This window comes from Myripristis murdjan, chromosome 17 (assembly GCF_902150065.1).
Source record: "Myripristis murdjan chromosome 17, fMyrMur1.1, whole genome shotgun sequence".
Lineage (NCBI taxonomy): Eukaryota > Metazoa > Chordata > Actinopteri > Holocentriformes > Holocentridae > Myripristis > Myripristis murdjan.
In genome coordinates, this window is record NC_043996.1 from 22,351,198 (window position 1) to 22,370,638 (window position 19,441).

General features: G+C 39.4%; 1 protein-coding gene across 1 annotated transcript in view; it reads left to right on the plus strand.

Annotated features, from left to right (window-relative positions):
- Positions 1 to 19,441, plus strand: part of obscnb (obscurin, cytoskeletal calmodulin and titin-interacting RhoGEF b) — a 67,734-nt gene that overhangs the window by 17,706 nt on the left and 30,587 nt on the right. The window contains 19 exon segments of the mRNA XM_030074514.1: positions 45 to 311; positions 419 to 531; positions 655 to 808; positions 1,046 to 1,207; positions 1,367 to 1,471; positions 3,796 to 4,062; positions 4,907 to 5,176; positions 5,298 to 5,564; positions 5,696 to 5,962; positions 6,058 to 6,324; positions 6,515 to 6,784; positions 6,877 to 7,146; positions 7,385 to 7,651; positions 9,970 to 10,236; positions 11,337 to 11,603; positions 12,046 to 12,312; positions 14,136 to 14,402; positions 15,547 to 15,813; positions 18,144 to 18,191. Coding sequence (XP_029930374.1) covers positions 45 to 311; positions 419 to 531; positions 655 to 808; positions 1,046 to 1,207; positions 1,367 to 1,471; positions 3,796 to 4,062; positions 4,907 to 5,176; positions 5,298 to 5,564; positions 5,696 to 5,962; positions 6,058 to 6,324; positions 6,515 to 6,784; positions 6,877 to 7,146; positions 7,385 to 7,651; positions 9,970 to 10,236; positions 11,337 to 11,603; positions 12,046 to 12,312; positions 14,136 to 14,402; positions 15,547 to 15,813; positions 18,144 to 18,191 — 4,329 coding nt within the window.

A 19,441-nucleotide genomic window follows, 5' to 3' on the forward strand; every position in this document is an offset into this window, starting at 1 on the left:
ATGCATGCTCACTGACAAACTCCAACATTTCCTTCTCCCTTCAGTGAGAAAGATCCAGTTAGTGAAGGGCTTAACAGAGACCAAGGCTCAAGAAACAGAAACTGTGACTCTTGAGGTAGAACTCAACCAGGCTGATGTCGAAGGCTCCTGGACCAGGAATGGAACTAAGATAAAGACAGGGCCAAACTGCCGTATCACAGCTCTTGGAAAGAAGCATGCTCTTACTCTGTCTCAACTCAAGATGGAGGATGCGGGAACAATTGCCTTCCAAGCTGAGGGTGTCCGTACTTCCGGCAAACTAATTGTCACAGGTATGCTTTTCATTTGGCAACTATCAGTGACTGAATTTTCTAGTTACAGGATTCTTGTAGTTTGAGTGGTTGAAACATTTTCAGACCAAGGTGTGTGACTTTTGCAGAACCTCCTGCTATGATTTCAAATCCCATGATGGATATCAGTGTCCCTGAGAAGGAAAAGGTCACTTTTGAATGTGAAGTGTCCAGAAGCAATGCGGACGTTAAGTGGTTCAAGGTAAGAAATTATCGTGTCTGAATATATGATTCTACAGATTGACAGAGAACGATAGCCACTTCAATGTGTGCAGAAAAAGGCATGCAGCACATATGCCACCTCTGAAAGACAGTTACTCCACAGGGTGACATGGAGTTGAAACCAGGGAAGAACTTCAGCATTCATTCCCTTGGCCGAAAACGCACTTTAGTCATCCAGAAATGTGCCCCTGAAGATCAAGGCACTTACATCTGCCGCACTTCTGATGATAACACTTCAGCTAAGCTCACTGTTCACGGTAACTCTAAATTATTGTTTGTGCAATGCAGGAAACATTCTGTCAGGTGCCAGTAATTTTGGTGCACAATACATTTTTATTATTATTATTATTATTGTTGTTGTTGTTGTTGTTGTTGTTGTTGTTATTGTTGTTATTGCTATTATTTTTGTTATTATTATTATTATAGATATATTTCACATATTGTATTCATGATGGAAATGCCATAAAGGAGGCTTAAGAATATCTTTCTTACAGCCAGAGATATTAAGATTGTTAAGAAGCTGGTGGATGTGGAGGTGATGGAAAAAGAAAGCGCTTCATTTGTCTGCGAAATCTCACACGATGAGGTGGACTGCCAGTGGTATAGAGGAAGTGCCAAACTCAAAGTCGGTGACAACATCAAAATGAGGCAAGAGGGTGAGGCCACACAAAACTAAGAAATCAGCATGATCCAAATACAGCCATGTTATATTATAGGAGTTTCACTGATAATTAATTTTCAATGATGAGTCTATCTATAATAACTTACTGTTCTCACAAGTCTAAACCACTGTTCTCTATTATCTGAACCTATAGGCAGAAACTATGTGCTGATATTTAGGTCTGTGACCCCAGAAGATATGGGTGAGATTAAATTTACAGCTGAGAAAGCCTCTTCAACTGCAAAGCTCAAAGTGAAAGGTAAGCTAATTCAACACATTGAGCATGGCCTGTATCACATAGTGCATCGTGCGAATCATTGTGCATACATCAGTGTATGTTATGGCGTTTTTATTTTTGACATAACAGTAATGAAAACACAGTATTATAGAATTACAACTCACATATTATTGTATAGTTCACTTAATTATCATCACAATGTTTAAATGCAGGCTGCAAATGGATTATCTCTTATTTGTCACAACTAAAGTAGTCAGAAAGTTTACTTGCTTTTGCACAAAAGAGAATCAGTCATTTGTAAAATTTGGTCTAATTAGGATTTATTACTGTAGGATATTTGAAGCTGAAATCTGAAATCTTTGAAACTGTACGATAGTTGAATTCTCTTTGCATGCAACCTAATAATCCATAACCTACTTCATTTGTATTTCAAAAGAACAGAATTTTTAACTGTACTGGTGATTTAAATATCTCCAGTCTGACTGAACTCAAAGAGAATTTTTTGTTAATAAAATGGTTAATGACACAACATTCTGACAACTTCTCAGTCAGGTGAGGAGGAAAATGTAGTTGCAGCTTGCATTTACATTGTGTCTGGTTAGGTGTCTATTCCTCATTGAGACCTGATGGCAAAGCGGACAAATTTTTTGGAGTTTCTTTGTCTTCCTACCAGTTTTTGGTAGTAGCTGAGGTTTAGGATTGTTCTCCTGAGGTTTTGTTATAGCTGCATTTCTTGATGGAACATTGTTAAGTCTCTGTGTATTGGTGTCCACAGAGAGCACAACATTAGTTAAGTATGTTTTGGTATTTGGGTTCATGTAAGACTTTGCGACAGTTTGCTTGTTGTTTGTGCCTTCTTTTAGACAGGAATCAACTCATTTGGATCATACTGTCAGTTATACCGTATCACTTCTCAACGAGTATGTGTTTGTTAATTTACTATGAAGTTTGCTAAATAATTAGGGTCTGAGCCTCAATGGTGACGTTTTTTAGTTGAACAAAATCAGTCACAAGGACTAAAAAAGCACTGTAGCTTCTAAAAGTGGAAATTGGTGTTGAATGGTTTTGTTAAGCCAGAGGGCTTCATGATTTATGGATCCTATTTTGGAGTCACAGTCTATGATTCATGCCCTGATCATTCTGTGCTAGAGCCTTATTGTGGGACACAATGTTCCATGTCTAAAAAAGACAACCTGTTTCACAGGTGAATGTTCTGGGCACATTTTCAAAACATGTTTCTTCCACTGAGTGACTATGAACTGCTTTGGTGTCCAGCAATCATCTACTTGAGCTGTGTGAGGAGGGCTATGTTAGTTTTTTCCTAAATGTCTTTTTATTTCAAAATTTGCCATGTTGAAGGTGTGATGCATGACTTATCAAGAGGATTTGCTTGCCGAGGTTCAGTGTCTTTCTACTTTATTTTATGGGCTGATTCCTATTTGGTGATGGAAGTGGCTTTAAAAAGTCTCATTTTGAGGAGTTTTGTCCTATCCTGTGCATTTATATTCCCTTTGATTGTGATGTTGAGGAAAGGTCTCTTTACTTATGTATGCGTGTATATTTATGTATATAAGTATAATGTGCTTCTTCAAAAGTGGCAAGAGTTTTACTGATCTGTGGTTGGACTTGGATAGGTTTGCTGTTCCGGGGTGTTTGATGCTTGGATGGTAACCAGTTCTGTATTAATAGTTGGATTGAGATTAAAAGTAGGGTCAGGATTTATGCCAGAAGTATGACGTCAGTGAATTGAACAAGAAATGCAAAATTTCAGCTTTGTAATGGGTAAAGATAATGGTCAAGGCACTCACTCCCTGTATATAAATCTTTTGTCTCACACACTACAGAGCACACTGTATCACTTCACCATAGCTTGCATCAACTTATGTATTCAAATGTGAATCGATTTTTAACTATTTACACAATGTTATTACTTTTTAAATATTAACTATTACATTTCCATTTGAATTATTTCTTTGTAATTTTACTTGAATTACATTGTGTTCTGCAATTCTGTGACTGTTGATGCTGTATTAATCAAACAGCAATTTATAAAGTATACAACAAAAATAATTACAGCTAAGAAAACGGTCACGTTACAGTCATATAGTAATCCCAACTTGATGCAGTATGTTATTATAACATGCTTGCTACCTACTTTAGCTTTTACAAAAATATGTTGAAGGTGACTTGCTGTAGCATTGGCTGTAGCATTTTTAGTTCTGAACTTGCATACAATAGAGAACTAAGGCAAGGGCTTTGGCAAAGCCTTGGCATTAATAGTGGTTAATGTTCCTTTGTGGCATGTGATGGTTTATTGCATTGATAAGGTGTTATTGTTGCTGTAGAGCTACCTGTCAAGTTTGTGAAGAGACTAAGAGATAAGATAGCGATGTACAAGCATCGTGGTCATCTTGAGTGCCAAGTGTCCCGTGCCAGCGCGAAGGTGAAGTGGTACAAGAACAAGACGGAGATCAAGCCCAGCAAGAAGTATGAAATCAAAAGTGAAGATGTCTACCGAAAACTCACCATCAATGATGTGGGCTCAGGGGACGAAGACACGTACACCTGTGATGCCACCGATGACAAGACATCCTGTAAACTGCTTGTGGAAGGTAACAAGGTGGAAGATGACAAAGTTTTTTTTTGCTGACATGGTGTCAGGTTTATCTACATTTATATGGTGAATTTCAGAGGATCTGTGTGATTGTATAAATTCACAACCTCAAATGGTCCTTAAATGGTCTACAGAAAAAAATTGCCATCAGACTGCTAGTCAATGAGGTATCAGCCTATCTATCTGTCTATCTATCTATCTATCTATCTATCTATCTATCTATCTATCTATCTATCTATCTATCTATCTATCTATCTATCTATCTATCTGTCTGTTTGTCTGTCTGTCTGCCTGTCTGTCTTGTGGCTTATGCATCTATTGAACATGGCAAAATATGTGGTAATGGGAAGTATGTGAAACCTGTACTGACTGGTTTGTTTTGTTGATTTTGTAACATACAAATAGAAATGCATATTTTTAGTTATCTAAGTAACAAACAAATCAACAACCATTAAGGATTATTTCACTTGCACCACTGAAGGTGAAGTAATTCTTACTTACTTACATACGATTGCAAATGGCTTAATGATGATGACAGAAAATTGGACAAAAAAAGACAAAAAAAAAAAGGCTGAATTTCCAGAGAATTCACATCTTTCACTATGGTATGATACACTATGTACATGTGTTAAGTTTGCTTATTAATAAATTCCTGTGACATTACTAATAAGGGGTTTATCTTACTGGTTAGAAATAATGTAATTTATAGAAATAATAATGTTGGTGATCATATTTAGATTATTCTAATTTAACATAAACATAACTAAAATTACTAAATACTAAAATTACATTATTGACTGTATTATCAAACCAAATCTCTCTTTTTTTCATGGCCACTCTAGAGCAGGCCATCAGCATTGTGCGGGAGCTGAGTGCAGTCGAAGTGACAGAGCCCTTCGCTGCCGTGTTTGAAGTTGAAATCAGTATGGAACTGGTGAAACCTCCTGTATGGACACTGAATGGAGTTGCTGTGCAGGAGAGCGCTGATGTTGAGATGGAGAAAGAAGGCACCATGCACCGCCTCACCTTCAAAAAGACCAAAGCATCCATGACAGGCCCTGTGCAGTTTACTGCTGGCAAGAGCAAATCTGTTGCCCAACTCACAGTTAAAGGTAAAAACATGACTTTGTTACAAACTGAATGTAAATGCAGCACTTGGTGGCAAAAAAGCTCTAGGTTATGATTAATGTAATTCAGTCAAATCTAATCACGTAATGTTTTTCCCCCATTTAGAGCGTCCTCTTGAGGTTTTAGAGCCCATCAAAGATGTGAAGGCAAAGGAGAAAGGCTCAGCTACACTCAGCTGTAAATTCTCTGCTATACCCAAAGATGTTAGCTGGTTTAAAGGACAAGTGCCTCTGGCAACATCAGACAAATATAGCATTAGGCAGGATTCTTCACGGGCTCAACTCACCATTCAAAAGTTGACTGGAGAGGATAGTGGAGAGTACCACTGTCAGTCCGGAGCTGCTGAGACCAAAGGAACACTTACTGTTGAAGGTGTGATGTGAATAATTTGTCGAGTTAGATTATGATTCTGGATTGGACATTAATTCATAGTATATGCCAAACATTTGTTTTGAGGTCGGCCCTTATTAAACTAAAATCATTGTCTTGTTCCTCCCGTCCAGAGCGTGAAATTAAGATCACCAAACACTTGACAGACATAGAGGTTGATGAAGACAGTGATGCTGTGTTCACCTGTGAGATAAACTATGCAGATGAAGAAGTGCAATGGTTGCTGAATGACAAGGTGCTCTTTACCAATGATGTCAACACCATCACTCATGAAGGAAAGGTTCACAAGCTCACATTGAAGAACTTGGCACCGCAGGATGGGGGCAATATCACCTTTAAAGTCCGTAAGGTCAAAGAGTCTGTCACACTAAAGGTTAAAGGTAAGACCTGTGATCGTGACTTAATTTAGTTGAGTGAGAAATTGAGAAGGTAATTTATTCCTCAATCACGCAAAACTTTTTCTTTTACCCTCCAGAGAAGCGAGCGGTATTTCTCAAGTCTCTAGATGATGTGGTGGGAGAGGAAAAAGGCATGATAACGCTGACATGCGAGGCCTCCAAGCCTAGGGTTTCCCCCACATGGAAGAAAGAAGGTAAAGTCCTGAAGGCTGGACCAAAGTATGAGCTCCTTCACACCGGCAAGTCCTTGGGATTGATCATCAAGGATGTCACTATGGAAGATGCTGGAGAGTACAGCTGTGATCTTGGAACTGAGGTTTCAAAGTCAAAGGTCACTGTAAGAGGTTAGTATTGTTAATATACTGGTAGTATCCATATTTGTTTTGGTTATGTTAACATATAATATGAGGTTCTGGCTGAAAGCCCAAACTATTTATAACTTGATTTTATTTGATCTATTTGATACGCTGTCTATCTCAATCTAAGTTCATAATATATTACAATGCACGTTATTGCTCTTGACCCTGGATTTAGAAATTGGCATCGGCATTACCAAATGGCTGAAGTCAGCTGAGGTGAATGAGGGAGAGACATGTAGTTTCGAGTGCATCTTATCTCGGGAAAGCACAGATGAGTGTTCCTGGACTCTTAATGGCCAAACCATTACAAATGGAGGTCGTTTCAAGATCACAAGTAAAGGACGCAAGTACACTCTGACAGTAAAGGATGTCACACCTGATGATGCTGGAGAGGTGGTCTTCAACATTAAAGACCTGAGCTCCAAAACAACATTAGCAGTTGAAGGTAAGCTAATTGTTCCTTTAAGAGACCTAAACATTAAAGTGTTCAAATGATGAAAGTGAACACTGATGAAGGTAAAACACATTTTTATGCAGGCAAAGCTTCATCTGTATCAAAGGGACTACAGAACGTTAGTGCTCATCCAGGGGAAGATGCAGTGTTCATCTGTGAGGTAACACAGGTTAGCTCCACTGTGAAGTGGGCCAAGGAGAGCAAGTCCATCAAGAAGAGCCAGAAGTATGATCTCAGCCAAGACGGAAAGGTCATGAAGCTGACCATTCGTAACGTCTCTGCTCAGGACTCTGGAGAGTACAGTTGTGAAGTTGTTGGAGGAGCAACCACCAAGGCCAAGCTGGAGATCAAAGGTAAGAATGAGTTGACCTCTCTTAGTTTATCTGCTTTAATCTTTGGCCAGTGTTGATCTTTGATTGCATAAGAACACTTTAGGGGACATGCATATAGCAACAACTAATGTGGAGAGATTTTGATATAAAAATATAATCAACATATGTGTAAATAAGTCTTTAGATTCAGTTCATGGGTTACCTAATTTTTAATTTCATAGTGTTTAAAAGTGTAACAAAGTTGTTTGATTTTCCACAGAGCCAGTCCATAAATTCACCCGAGAGCTAAAGGACAGCCAAGCAGAGGAGAAGGGCTCTGTGACTCTGCAATGTGAGACTGCACAAACCCCATCCAAGGTATTGTGGTTTAAAGGTAGCACAGAGCTCAAGGCTGGAGGCCGATACGAGATGTCCCAGAAGGACGGGGTCTCTACTCTCACCATCAAACACCTGGAGGACAAAGACAGTGACCTCTACACATGTGATGTGGGTACTGCTAAGAGCATGGCAAAAGTGACTGTCAAAGGTAAGAACTTTATTAGAACTTGTTTCACAGCGTTAATCATTATAAATTCAGTGTGCGTGAATTTTATATTACTAGGGAACAGTGGGGAAAAAATAAGGACTTCCAAAATACCCTTAACAAACAAGATGAAAGCCTTGGAAGCCACTCCAGTACAAAAGGTGAAAATGTATTAATTTGTTAGAAGGCAGAAAACAATAAGGAAACTGAGGAAGAGTGCTAAACCTGCTGTTTACTCTTTCTGTGGTACAGAAGCCTATCGCTGTTTTATTTTGCCCTTCATGTGCCTTACTGTTTTTTGCGGCTACTAAGCAATAATACATCTTCTGCCATTCTAAGCTTTTCTTCTTGTTTGCAAGAAAATGTAGTAATTATGTTCATCATGGGCTCTCAATATCGGCCATATCTAATTAAATAATTATATTTGAAAAATGATTCAGAGACAATTTAGAGATCAGAGACAAACAATAAGATGCTACATACAGATAGCTTACAGTTTGTCTGAAGTCTTTGAATTCCTCTCCCACTCTGTCTGCATGATTTCTCCTTCAACATTACATTGCGGTTTTTATTATTATTTTTATTATTATTATTATTATTATATTGGTGTTGATTTTGCTACTGTTTGGGTCTGCTCATGGCACCACCTCCTACTATTAGCAGCAGATCAGTAGATGGTGTATAGTTTTAGGCCTTGGTGTTGTTTGTCTTCATTACGGTTCTTGCAGTCTGTTTGTTTCTCCCAGATCAGTCAGTGCTTTTAGTGGGAGAACCTTATGATATTATTTGTTTTGAGGGGGAATCTACGTTTGTGTGCTACCAGTTTGTGTTACCAGTCTGCTTCATGTGCACTGGTGATAAGATCAACCCATCTGCAGCCCAGGCCCATCAATGATATCGAGGTGAAGGTTGTTACCACCCTCTAACCATTTGACAGCTGTCACAGACCTTGTTCAGATATACACATCATGTCAGGGCATCAGTCAGTTAATCCTGTCTTTTCCACTTTAAGCATCATATTATTGCATCAGTGATGCTGATGTTTGCATTGACCTTGCTTTGAAGCATGCACCACCTGTCCTACTTTTGATATGTTGTGTTGGGAAATCTTGCTAGGGAAACCGCAGGAAATGTTTTGACATCATTTACCAGGATTTCCATCTGTGACAGCAGAGAAGGATGACGAGTCATGTCTGACAGCGCTGTCGGTCTTGTTGCATTATACAGTATCTGAACAAGGTGTCAGGCACTATCATTGTGGTTTCCAGAGGCCAGAAAAGATACACCTCACTTGTTTGCCTTTTGTCTTGGCAATTGCATGTTTTTCAAGTGGCTAGCGAATCATTTGTTAATCAACTGGTTATGAAAAGCATTTATCAGCAACTGTGTGAATGCTCCAAGGAGACCCATTTCTCAATGCTCTGTTTTGTTGTGAAAGCAAAACACGTCTCCATGCTTCAATAAATGATTTCTAAGTTTGTAATCCCTTTTGCATTTCCAAAAGGATTTCATGCAGTAGAATTTGTACCGAGATGTTGTGTTTTCTTTTAATTTCAATGCACTGTTGTAGTTAAACCTTAGTTAAAAGGATAATCTTGTTTGATTAACCCAGCTACTGGAATTATATTCAGGTTCCAAAGCCAAATGTTGGAAGACTGGTGCACATCAAAGCATCCATCATCTTTTCCTCTCATCATCTTGCAGCCTTCATCACAACGCCAACACACAACACTCTATTTAATATAATCAAGTCGTTGTTAATTTTCTTTTAGCCCTGCCTGCCAGTTTTAAAGAGAAGCTGCAGAACCAGGATAAAAAGGAAGGGGAGAGTGTGAAACTTTGCTGTGAATTATCAAAACCTGGGGCTCAAGTTCAGTGGAAGAAAGACTCTGAAATTCTCAAAGCTGGAGAGAAGTACAAGATGAAACAGAGTGAGACATCGTTTGAGCTTCAAATAAAAGATTTGAAGCTTGAAGATAGTGGAGAGTATTCCTGCGAGTGTGGAGACCAGAAGACAAGTGCAACTATCAAAGTCTATGGTATGAATTTATGGTTGGAACCATTTCTGCTGTAAGTTGATAGTAAACAGGAAAGTTATTATTTCCAAAAAATAATAATAATAAAAAAGTCGTCAAGGTAGGTAGTTCAATTCGTTTTAGATCATATATAGTCATGCTAAATATAGTAACTATAACTATAACTATAGCTAGTTATGCTAGGTATACGACTTCACAATATATATATGCCACTTAAAGATGAAGTATAGAGCAAACCACTGATGTCACATCATATTAAGAAGTAACCAAACATTGGTTGCACAGCATTACCGGTGACCTTCAAGCAGAGGCTGGAGAGCCAGGAGGCTGAAGAGGGAGGCAGTGTCACCCTGCACTGTGAGCTCTCTAAACCTGAGATCCCTGTGGAATGGAAGAAGGGAACACAGGCGCTGCAGTCTGGAGAAAAATATCAGATGAAGCAGAAGGCCTCTGTGAATGAACTCCTGATCAACAAAGTTGTGCCAGAAGACAGTGGAGAATACAGCTGTGTGTGCGGAGACCAGAAGACCACAGCTAGTGTCAAGATCAAGGGTAGGAAGAAGATTTAAAAAGTATTTGTTAGTAAATCTAATTTCTGTTCACAATGTAATTGTCTATCAATTGGAGGCATTTGCTGTTTGATGTGTTTTGTTTGGAGCTTTTTTCTAATTGTCATGTCTGAAAATGTAGTCATTGTATTCGACTGTCAACATAAACTGCTTTAAAAATATCTGTGAATATTATGTCAGTACTGTCATTGTTGATGCTATTGGTTTGTCTGGGTTTGTTGCAGTATTTTCTGTCTGTCATTGTGACATTTGTTGTCATTGAAATTATCACATTGTGAATTATTTATTGATCTGTTACATTTATATTTGCATATTTTTCTGAATACTTTATTTGTGAAGTGGCTAATTTTATTTTTGATGGTTGGTCATTGGTTATTAACCAAGTAATGATTCCTCAGCCCAACCAGTGACCTTCAAACAGAAGCTGGCGAGCCAGGAGGCAGAAGAGGGAGGCAGTGTCACCCTGCACTGTGAGCTCTCTAAACCTGAGGTCCCTGTGGAGTGGAAGAAGGGAACACAGGTGCTGCAGTCTGGAGAAAAGTACCAGATGAAGCAGAAGGCCTCTGTGAATGAACTCCTGATCAACAATGTGGTGCCAGAAGACAGTGGAGAATACAGCTGTGAGTGTGGAGACCAGAAGACCACAACTAGTGTCAAGATCAAGGGTAGGAGGAAGATTGAAAATGTATTTGCCAGTGGATCTCATTTCTATTCAGAATGTAATTGTCTGTCAATTGGAGGCATTTGCAGTTTGATGTGTTTTGTTGAGAGCTTTTTTCCCCCAATTGTGATATCCTAGATTGTTGTCACTGTATTTGACTATCACTGTGGCCTGCTTGAAAATGTCTGTGAATATTATGTCAGCACTGTCATTGTTGATGCTATTGATTTGTCTGGGTTTGTTACAGTATTTTTTGTCGATCATTGTAACATTTGTTTTCACTGAAAGTATTGCGCTGTGAATTACTTATTTAACTGTTGTGAATGTATTTGCCTATTTCTCTGATTTCCTTATCTGCTAAGCAGACACTTATTACTTTTGATGGTTTGACATTGTTTATTAACCAAGTAATGATTCCTCAGCCCAACCAGTGACCTTCAAACAGAAGCTGGAGAGCCAGGAGGCTGAAGAGGGAGGCAGTTTCACCCTGCACTGTGAGCTCTCTAAACCTGGGGTCCCTGTGGAGTGGAAGAAGGGAACACAGGCGCTGCAGTCTGGAGAAAAGTACCAGATGAAGCAGAAGGCCTCTGTGAATGAACTCCTGATCAACGAAGTGGTGCCAGAAGACAGTGGAGAATACAGCTGTGTGTGTGGAGATCAGAAGACCACAGCCAGTATCAAGATCAAGGGTAGGAAGAAGTTTTAAAATGAGTGTATCAACTGATTATCTAGTGTTCAAAATGTAATGTAATGGCTTGTATTGTTCTTGTCTGTAAATTGGAGACATTTTGTTGTTTTAGACATGTTTCTTTTGATGTGTTTTTCCAGTTCTTGTGTTATAAAATGTGGTCCATGTATCCAACTGTCAATGTGGACTGCTTTAAAAATGTCTGTAAATATCATGCCAGCATTGTAATTGTTGGGTCTGTCAATTTGTCTGGGTTTGTCACAGTGTTCTCTGTCTCTCCTTGTAATGTTTGTTGTCATTGAAATGATCACATTGTGGATCATTTATTGAACTGTTATAATTGTATCGCAAGCCATTTATTTTTCTGATTCATTTTCCTCTTAGTGTATATTCCTATGTTTGATGGTTAGCCATTGATTTCTGACCAACTAATGATTCCTCAGCCCAACCAGTGACCTTCAAGCAGAAGCTGGAGAGCCAGGAGGCTGAAGAGGGAGGCAGTGTCACCCTGCACTGTGAGCTCTCTAAACCTGGGGTCCCTGTGGAGTGGAAGAAGGGAACACAGGTGCTGCAGTCTGGAGAAAAGTACCAGATGAATCAGAAGGCCTCTGTTACTGAACTCCTGATCAACAAAGTGGTGCCAGAAGACAGTGGAGAATACAGCTGTGTGTGTGGAGACCAGAAGACCACAGCCAGCCTCAAGATCAAGGGTAGGAGGAAGATTGAAAATGTGTTTGTCAGTAAATCTAATTTCTGTTCAAAATGTAATTGTGTGTCAGTTCAAGGCATTTGCTGTTTGATGTGTTTTGTTTGGAGCTTCTTTCCCAATTGTCATATCCTAAAATGTTGCCACTATGTTCGACTGTCACTGTGGCCTGCTTGAACATGTCTGTGAATATTATGTCAGCACTGTCATTGTTGATGCTATTTGTTTGTCTGGGTTTGTTACGATACTTTCTGTTGATCATTGTAATTTTTGTTTTCATTGAAAGTATTGCATTGTGAATTACTTATTGAACTGTTAGAAATGTATTTGCATATTTTTCCGATTTCCTTATCTGATAAATTGATAATTATTAGTTTTGATGTTTTGTCATTGGTCATTAACCAACTAATGATTCCTCAGCCCAACCGGTGACCTTCAAACAGAAGCTGGAGAGCCAGGAGACTGAAGAGGGAGGCAGTGTCACCCTGCTTTGTGAGCTCTCTAAACCTGGGGTCCCTGTGGAGTGGAAGAAGGGAACACAGGTGCTGCAGTCTGGAGAAAAGTACCAGATGAAGCAGAAGGCCTCTGTTACTGAACTCCTGATCAACAAAGTTGTGCCAGAAGACAGTGGAGAATACAGCTGTGAGTGTGGAGACCAGAGGACCACAGCCAACCTCAGGATCAAGGGTAGGAAGAAGATTTAAAATGAGTGGGTCAATGGATTTGTTTTCTGTTCAAAATGTCATTGTCTGTAAATTGGAGGCATTTGTTGTCTCACATGTTTTGTTCAGAGGTTGTTTTTTCTTTTCAAATGTCACTTTCTAAAATGTAGTCACTGTATTTGACTCTAAGTGTGACCTGCTTTACAAATATCTGTGAATGTCATGTCAGCACTGTCATTGTTGATGCTATTGGTTTGTCTGGATTTGTTACGGTATTTGCTGTGGATCATTGTAACGTTTATTGTCATTCATCACACATTTATCACACAGTGTTATTTATTTAACTGATATAACTGTATGTGCATATTTTCTGATTCCTTTTTCTGTCAAGTGGACAATATGATGTCTAATTGTCTTTCATTGGTTTCTAACCAACTAATAATTCCTCAGCCCAACCAGTGACCTTCAAACAGAATCTGGCGAGCCAGGAGGCTGAGGAGGGAGGCAGTGTCACCCTGCACTGTGAGCTCTCTAAACCTGAGGTCTCTGTGGAGTGGAAGAAGGGAACACAGGTGCTTCAGTCTGGAGAAAAGTATCAGATGAAGCAGAAGGCCTCTGTGAATGAACTCCTAATCAACAAAGTGGTGCCAGAAGACAGTGGAGAATACAGCTGTGTGTGTGGAGACCAGAAGACCACAGCTAGTGTCAACATCAAGGGTAGGAGGAAGTTTCAAAAAGTCTGGGTCAATTGATTATCTAGTGTTCAAAATGTAATGTAATGGCATGTATTGTTCTTGTATGTAAACTGGAGACATTTTGTTCTTTGAGACTTGTTTCTTTTGATGTGTTTTACCAGTTCTTATGTTGTAAAATGTGGTCCATGTATTCAACTGTTAATGTGGACTGCTTTAAAAATGTCTGTGAATATCATGCCAGCATTGTAATTGTTGGGTCTGTCAATTTGTCTGGGTTTGTCACAGTATTCTCTGTCTCTCATTGTAATATTTGTTGTCATTGAAATGATCACATTGTGAATCATTTATCATTTATTGAACTGTTATAATTGTATTGCAAGCCATATATTTTCAGATTCATTTTCCTTGTAGTGGATATTTCTAGGTCTGATTGTTTTCCATTGGTTTCTAACCAACTAATGATTCCCCAGCCCAACCAGTGACCTTCAAACAGAAGCTGGAGAGCCAGGAGGCTGAAGAGGGAGGCAGTGTCACCCTGCACTGTGAACTCTCTAAACCTGGGGTCCCTGTGGAGTGGAAGAAGGGAACACAGGTGCTGCAGTCTGGAGAAAAGTACCAGATGAAGCAGAAGGCCTCTGTGAATGAACTCCTGATCAACAAAGTTGTGCCAGAAGACAGTGGAGAATACAGCTGTGAGTGTGGAGACCAGAGGACCACAGCCAACCTCAGGATCAAGGGTAGGAGGAAGATTGAAAATGTGTTTGTCAGTAAATCTAATTTCTGTTCAAAATGTAATTGTCTGTCAGTTGGAGGCATTTGCTGTTTGATGTGTTTTGTTTGGAGCTTTTTTCCAATTGTCATGTCTGAAAATGTAGTCACTGTATTCGACTGTCAACATAAACTGCTTTAAAAAAAACAAAAACAAAAAAAACATCTGTGAATTTCATGTCAGCACTGTCATTGTTGATGCTATTGGTTTGTCTGGGTTTGTTGGAGTATTTTCTTTCTATCATTGTGACATTTGTTGTCATTGAAATCATTGCATTGTGAATTATTTATTGATCTGTTATAATTATATTTGCATATTTTTTGAATACCGTATCTGTGAAGTGGCTAATTTAATTTTTGATGGTTGGTCATTGGTAATTAACCAACTAATGATTCCTCAGCCCAACCAGTGACCTTCAAACAGAAGCTGGCGAGCCAGGAGGCTGAAGAGGGAGGCAGTGTCGCCCTGCACTGTGAGCTCTCCAAACCCGGGGTCCCTGTGGAGTGGAAGAAGGGAACACAGGTGCTGCAGTCTGGAGAAAAGTACCAGATGAAGCAGAAGGCCTCTGTGAATGAACTCCTGATCAACGAAGTGGTGCCAGAAGACAGTGGAGAATACAGCTGTGTGTGTGGAGATCAGAAGACCACAACTAGTGTCAAGATCAAGGGTAGGAAGAAGTTCTAAAATGAGTGGGTGGTCAATTGATTATCTAGTGTTCAAAATGTGATGTAATGGCTTGTATTGTTCTTGTCTGTAAACTGGAGACATTTTGTTGTTTTAGACATGTTTCTTTTGATGTGTTTTTCCAGTACTTGTGTTGTAAAATGTGGTCCATGTATTCAACTGTCAATGTGGACTGCTTTAAAAATGTCTGTGAATATCATGCCAGCATTTTAATTGTTGGGTCTGTCAATTTGTCTGGGTTTGTCACAGTATTCTCTGTCTCTCCTTGTAATGTTTGTAGTCATTGAAATGATCGCATTGTGGATCATTTATTGAACTGTTATAATTGTATTGTAAGCTATATATTTTTTAGATTCATTTTCCTTTTAGTGGATATTTTTATGTCTGATTGTTTTCCATTGGTTTCTAACCAACTAATGATTCCCCAGCCCAACCAGTGACCTTCAAACAGAAGCTGGAGAGCCAGGAGGCTGAAGAGGGAGGCAGTGTCACCCTGCACTGTGAGCTCTCTAAACCTGGGGTCCCTGTGGAGTGGAAGAAGGGAACACAGGTGCTGCAGTCTGGAGAAAAGTACCAGATGAAGCAGAAGGCCTCTGTTACCGAACTCCTGATCAACAAAGTGGTGCCAGAAGACAGTGGAGAATACAGCTGTGTATGTGGAGACCAGAAGACCACAGCTAGTGTCAACATCAAGGGTAGGAGGAAGATTGAAAATGTGTTTGTCAGTACATCTAATTCTGTTCAAAATGTAATTGTCTTTAAATTGGAGGCATTTAATTTTGACATGCTTGGTTTGGAGCTTTTTTCCCAATTGTCATATCTGAAAATGTAGTCAATGTATTCCACTGTCAGTGTGGAGTGCTTTTAAAATGTCTGTGAATATCTTGTTAGCATTGTCATTGTCGATGCTATTTGTTTGTCTAGGTTTGTCGCAATATTTTTTCTGTCTTTCATTGCTGTTTGTTGTCATTGTATTTCAAGCTGGATATTTTTCTGATTGCCTTATTCGTTAAGGGTAAAATTGATGTTTGATGGTTTGTCATTGGTTTCTAATGAACTAATGATTCCTCAGCCCAACCAGTGACCTTCAAACAGAAGCTGGAGAGCCAGGAGGCTGAAGAGGGAGGCAGTGTCACCCTGCTCTGTGAGCTCTCTAAACCTGGGGTCCCTGTGGAGTGGAAGAAGGGAACACAGGTGCTGCAGTCTGGAGAAAAGTATCAGATGAAGCAGAAGGCCTCTGTTATTGAACTCCTGATCAACAAAGTGGTGCCAGAAGACAGTGGAGAATACAGCTGTGAGTGTGGAGACCAGAAGACCACAACCAGTATCAAGATCAAGGGTAGGAAGAAGTTTTAAAAAGTTTTTGTCAGTAAATCTAATTTCAGTTCGAAATGTAATTGTCTGTCAATTGGAGGCATTTGGTGTTTGATGTGTTTTGTTTGGAGCTTTTTTCTAATTGTCATGTCTGAAAATGTAGTCACTGTATTCGACTGTCAGCATAAACTGCTTAAAAAAATATCTGTGAATTTCATGTCAGCACTGTCGTTGTTGATGCTATTGTTTGTCTGGGTTTGTTGCAGTATTTTCTGTCTATCATTGTGGCATTTGTTGTCATTGAAATTACTGCATTGTGAATTATTTGTTGATCTGTTATAATTATATTTGTATATTTTTTTGAATACCTTATTTGCGAAGTGGCTAAGTTTATTTTTGATGGTTGGCCATTGGTTATTAACCAAGTAATGATTCCTCAGCCCAACCAGTGACCTTCAAACAGAAGCTGGTGAGCCAGGAGGCTGAAGAGGGAGGCAGTGTCACCCTGCACTGTGAGCTCTCTAAACCTGGGGTCCCTGTGGAGTGGAAGAAGGGAACACAGGTGCTGCAGTCTGGAGAAAAGTATCAGATGAAGCAGAAGGCCTCTGTGAATGAACTCCTGATCAACAAAGTTGTGCCAGAAGACAGTGGAGAATACAGCTGTGAGTGCGGAGACCAGAAGACCACAGCTAGTCTCAAGATCAAGGGTAGGAGGAAGATTTTTCATTTTAATGAGTGCAAATTAATATGTAAAATGTGTGATTTTTTTTTTTTTTTTTTTTAATCTTTGTCATCATCTGAAATCACTTATTGAAACTTAATCACAGTTTTTGCTGGAAAGATTTAACTTGAAAGGAGGAACATTTTGAAGCCGGCTTGAATTTTGTTTTTGTCCCTTGACTGAGCCACTTGTATCACATCCTGTGAAATTTCTGTTACTAACTCATTGTTTTTCATGTTATCTCCCTCTTTGCAGTTTCCTAAGATTCCAGTGTATTTTGTGGGTGCATTGCATTCAATTGTTGAATGTGTGCTGTGATAGATCCCTTTACTCTGTCCTCTGTGGTGCTATACTAGATGATGAGGCTGAAAGGTTGCTCTTTGTACTTTTGCAGGGTTTTTCCTGTCTCTCTTGCCACTCTGTCTCATACCTTTTAGATGACAACTCATACTTGGACATATTGTTATTGCTTTAAAACCTCTAGCGCTTTTAGAAATCCTGGAAAGAGGTAGTTGAAAATCTGGTGGGCTACTGTAAGAGGAGAATCTGATTCATCATAACACCTGGCTGTGAACAGATTGCCGTGTTGTCAGACCTTGCTTCTTGCTGCTGTTGTGTGTTTGTGATGGTACTGACTATTGATGATGTCTGCTGATCTATAAACGGTCTCACATGTCTGATCAGCAGTTATATAGATGAGATTAAATGTCCAGTTCTTCTGTTGTGTGTTGTCATTTATCATATTGAACACATACTTGGTCACATCAGTGTTGTAAAAAGCCTGTTGTTCTTTGTTCTGTTCATTCGTTCATTATCAACTGCGTTTTATGATGCTTGCCCATTTCTGGATTTGTTTTGGTTTGAAACTTGGGAGCCATTCTGGGCGGTATGCTTCTGTTACTAGGGTAAAGTGGATGATCGAATATGTTATGTGATTCTAAATTCAAAATGTTTTCATCATAGCTGTGAAGCCTTCAGGCCCCCCATCAGCTGCCAAACAGGAATCCAAGAGGCAAGAGACCAAACAAACAGTGGAAGGTATGAAGAGAAAAGGCATTTAGCTGCAGTTTGACTTCCAGCTCTACTTGCGCCGTCCATCCTGTTGCTGTTGGCCTTTACATCCGCTTCCATGTGTTCTAATATTGGGCCTGTAGCCTCTGGTAAATACAGTGATTGCCAGATATTATCTTGCAGTGCTCTAGCTTTCTGATAAAATGTTGTGTTGCAGTTTTCTGTGCTTCTCCTACAGCAAATGGTGCTTCTGTCTGATAATGGGATTGCTTTGGGGTTGTCAGTGCGTTATTGATTTATTTGTAGCACATAGTAGCTTCTTGTAATGAGTAGTTTGGAGATATTTACTTTGCTGCCAGTTACCCTGTTGACATTATTGATGCTTTTGTCTGGGAATAGTGTCTGTTGCCTCATGGGGCTTACACAAGCATTGTTTACTTATGTGGCATGACGCTTTTTTTGTTGCACATACTTGCACAATGTATGAATGTTTTGAGAAAACTGGAAACTCTTGTATTTGTGCCAGATAACCAATATTAATTCAGCAATATTTTTTATCAATCAAACTTTTTGATTGATTTCATTTGATATTTGATGTAGCTGGCAATTAGTAACATTTAATCTTCTTGTGGGTGATCACAAACAGCACCCTCGGATAGGTGACCAAAGTTGTAGGTGAAGGTATAGTATCAGTAGGCTATGGGACTTGTGTTAACATGGGTTGTGCCACTGCTGTGACACTGTGATCTGCAAATCCTTGTTTCTGCCATCAGGATTTGCACAGTTTTTGTCTATGTCATTGCAGCTATGAAGACTGAAGCTCCATCAATAAATGACAAAGTCAAGCCCAAGAGGCAGGAAATAAACGAGACAGTAGAAGGTAATGGGCAGAAGATTCCCAGCTTTGTCTTTGTCAAAAGCTAAATTTCTTTTGTCCATTTAAATGTGCTGAAAGTGTGTGCATCACTTTTTGAAGTGTAAATGAGTGTGTTGGTCATTGCTGGAGATACGATCATTCTACAAGCAGCTTGTAATCAGGTTCCCAGTGTCTTCAGAATATGCCTTCACTCTGTGTCTTCAGTGAGCTGTGTTGAGTGGCAAATGGATTTGCATTGTGCATTGTCTTTGTGTGACTTGCTTAATTTTGGCCCCTTCCCCTTGGTAACTGTCTTTTAGCCACATGTTAAATCTCTCTGCCATCATTTTTGGCACCCTTTTTGAGCCACTGTGGATTTTTGTGGTCATGGCTTTGTTCTGTAGCATGGTTACTGAATTAT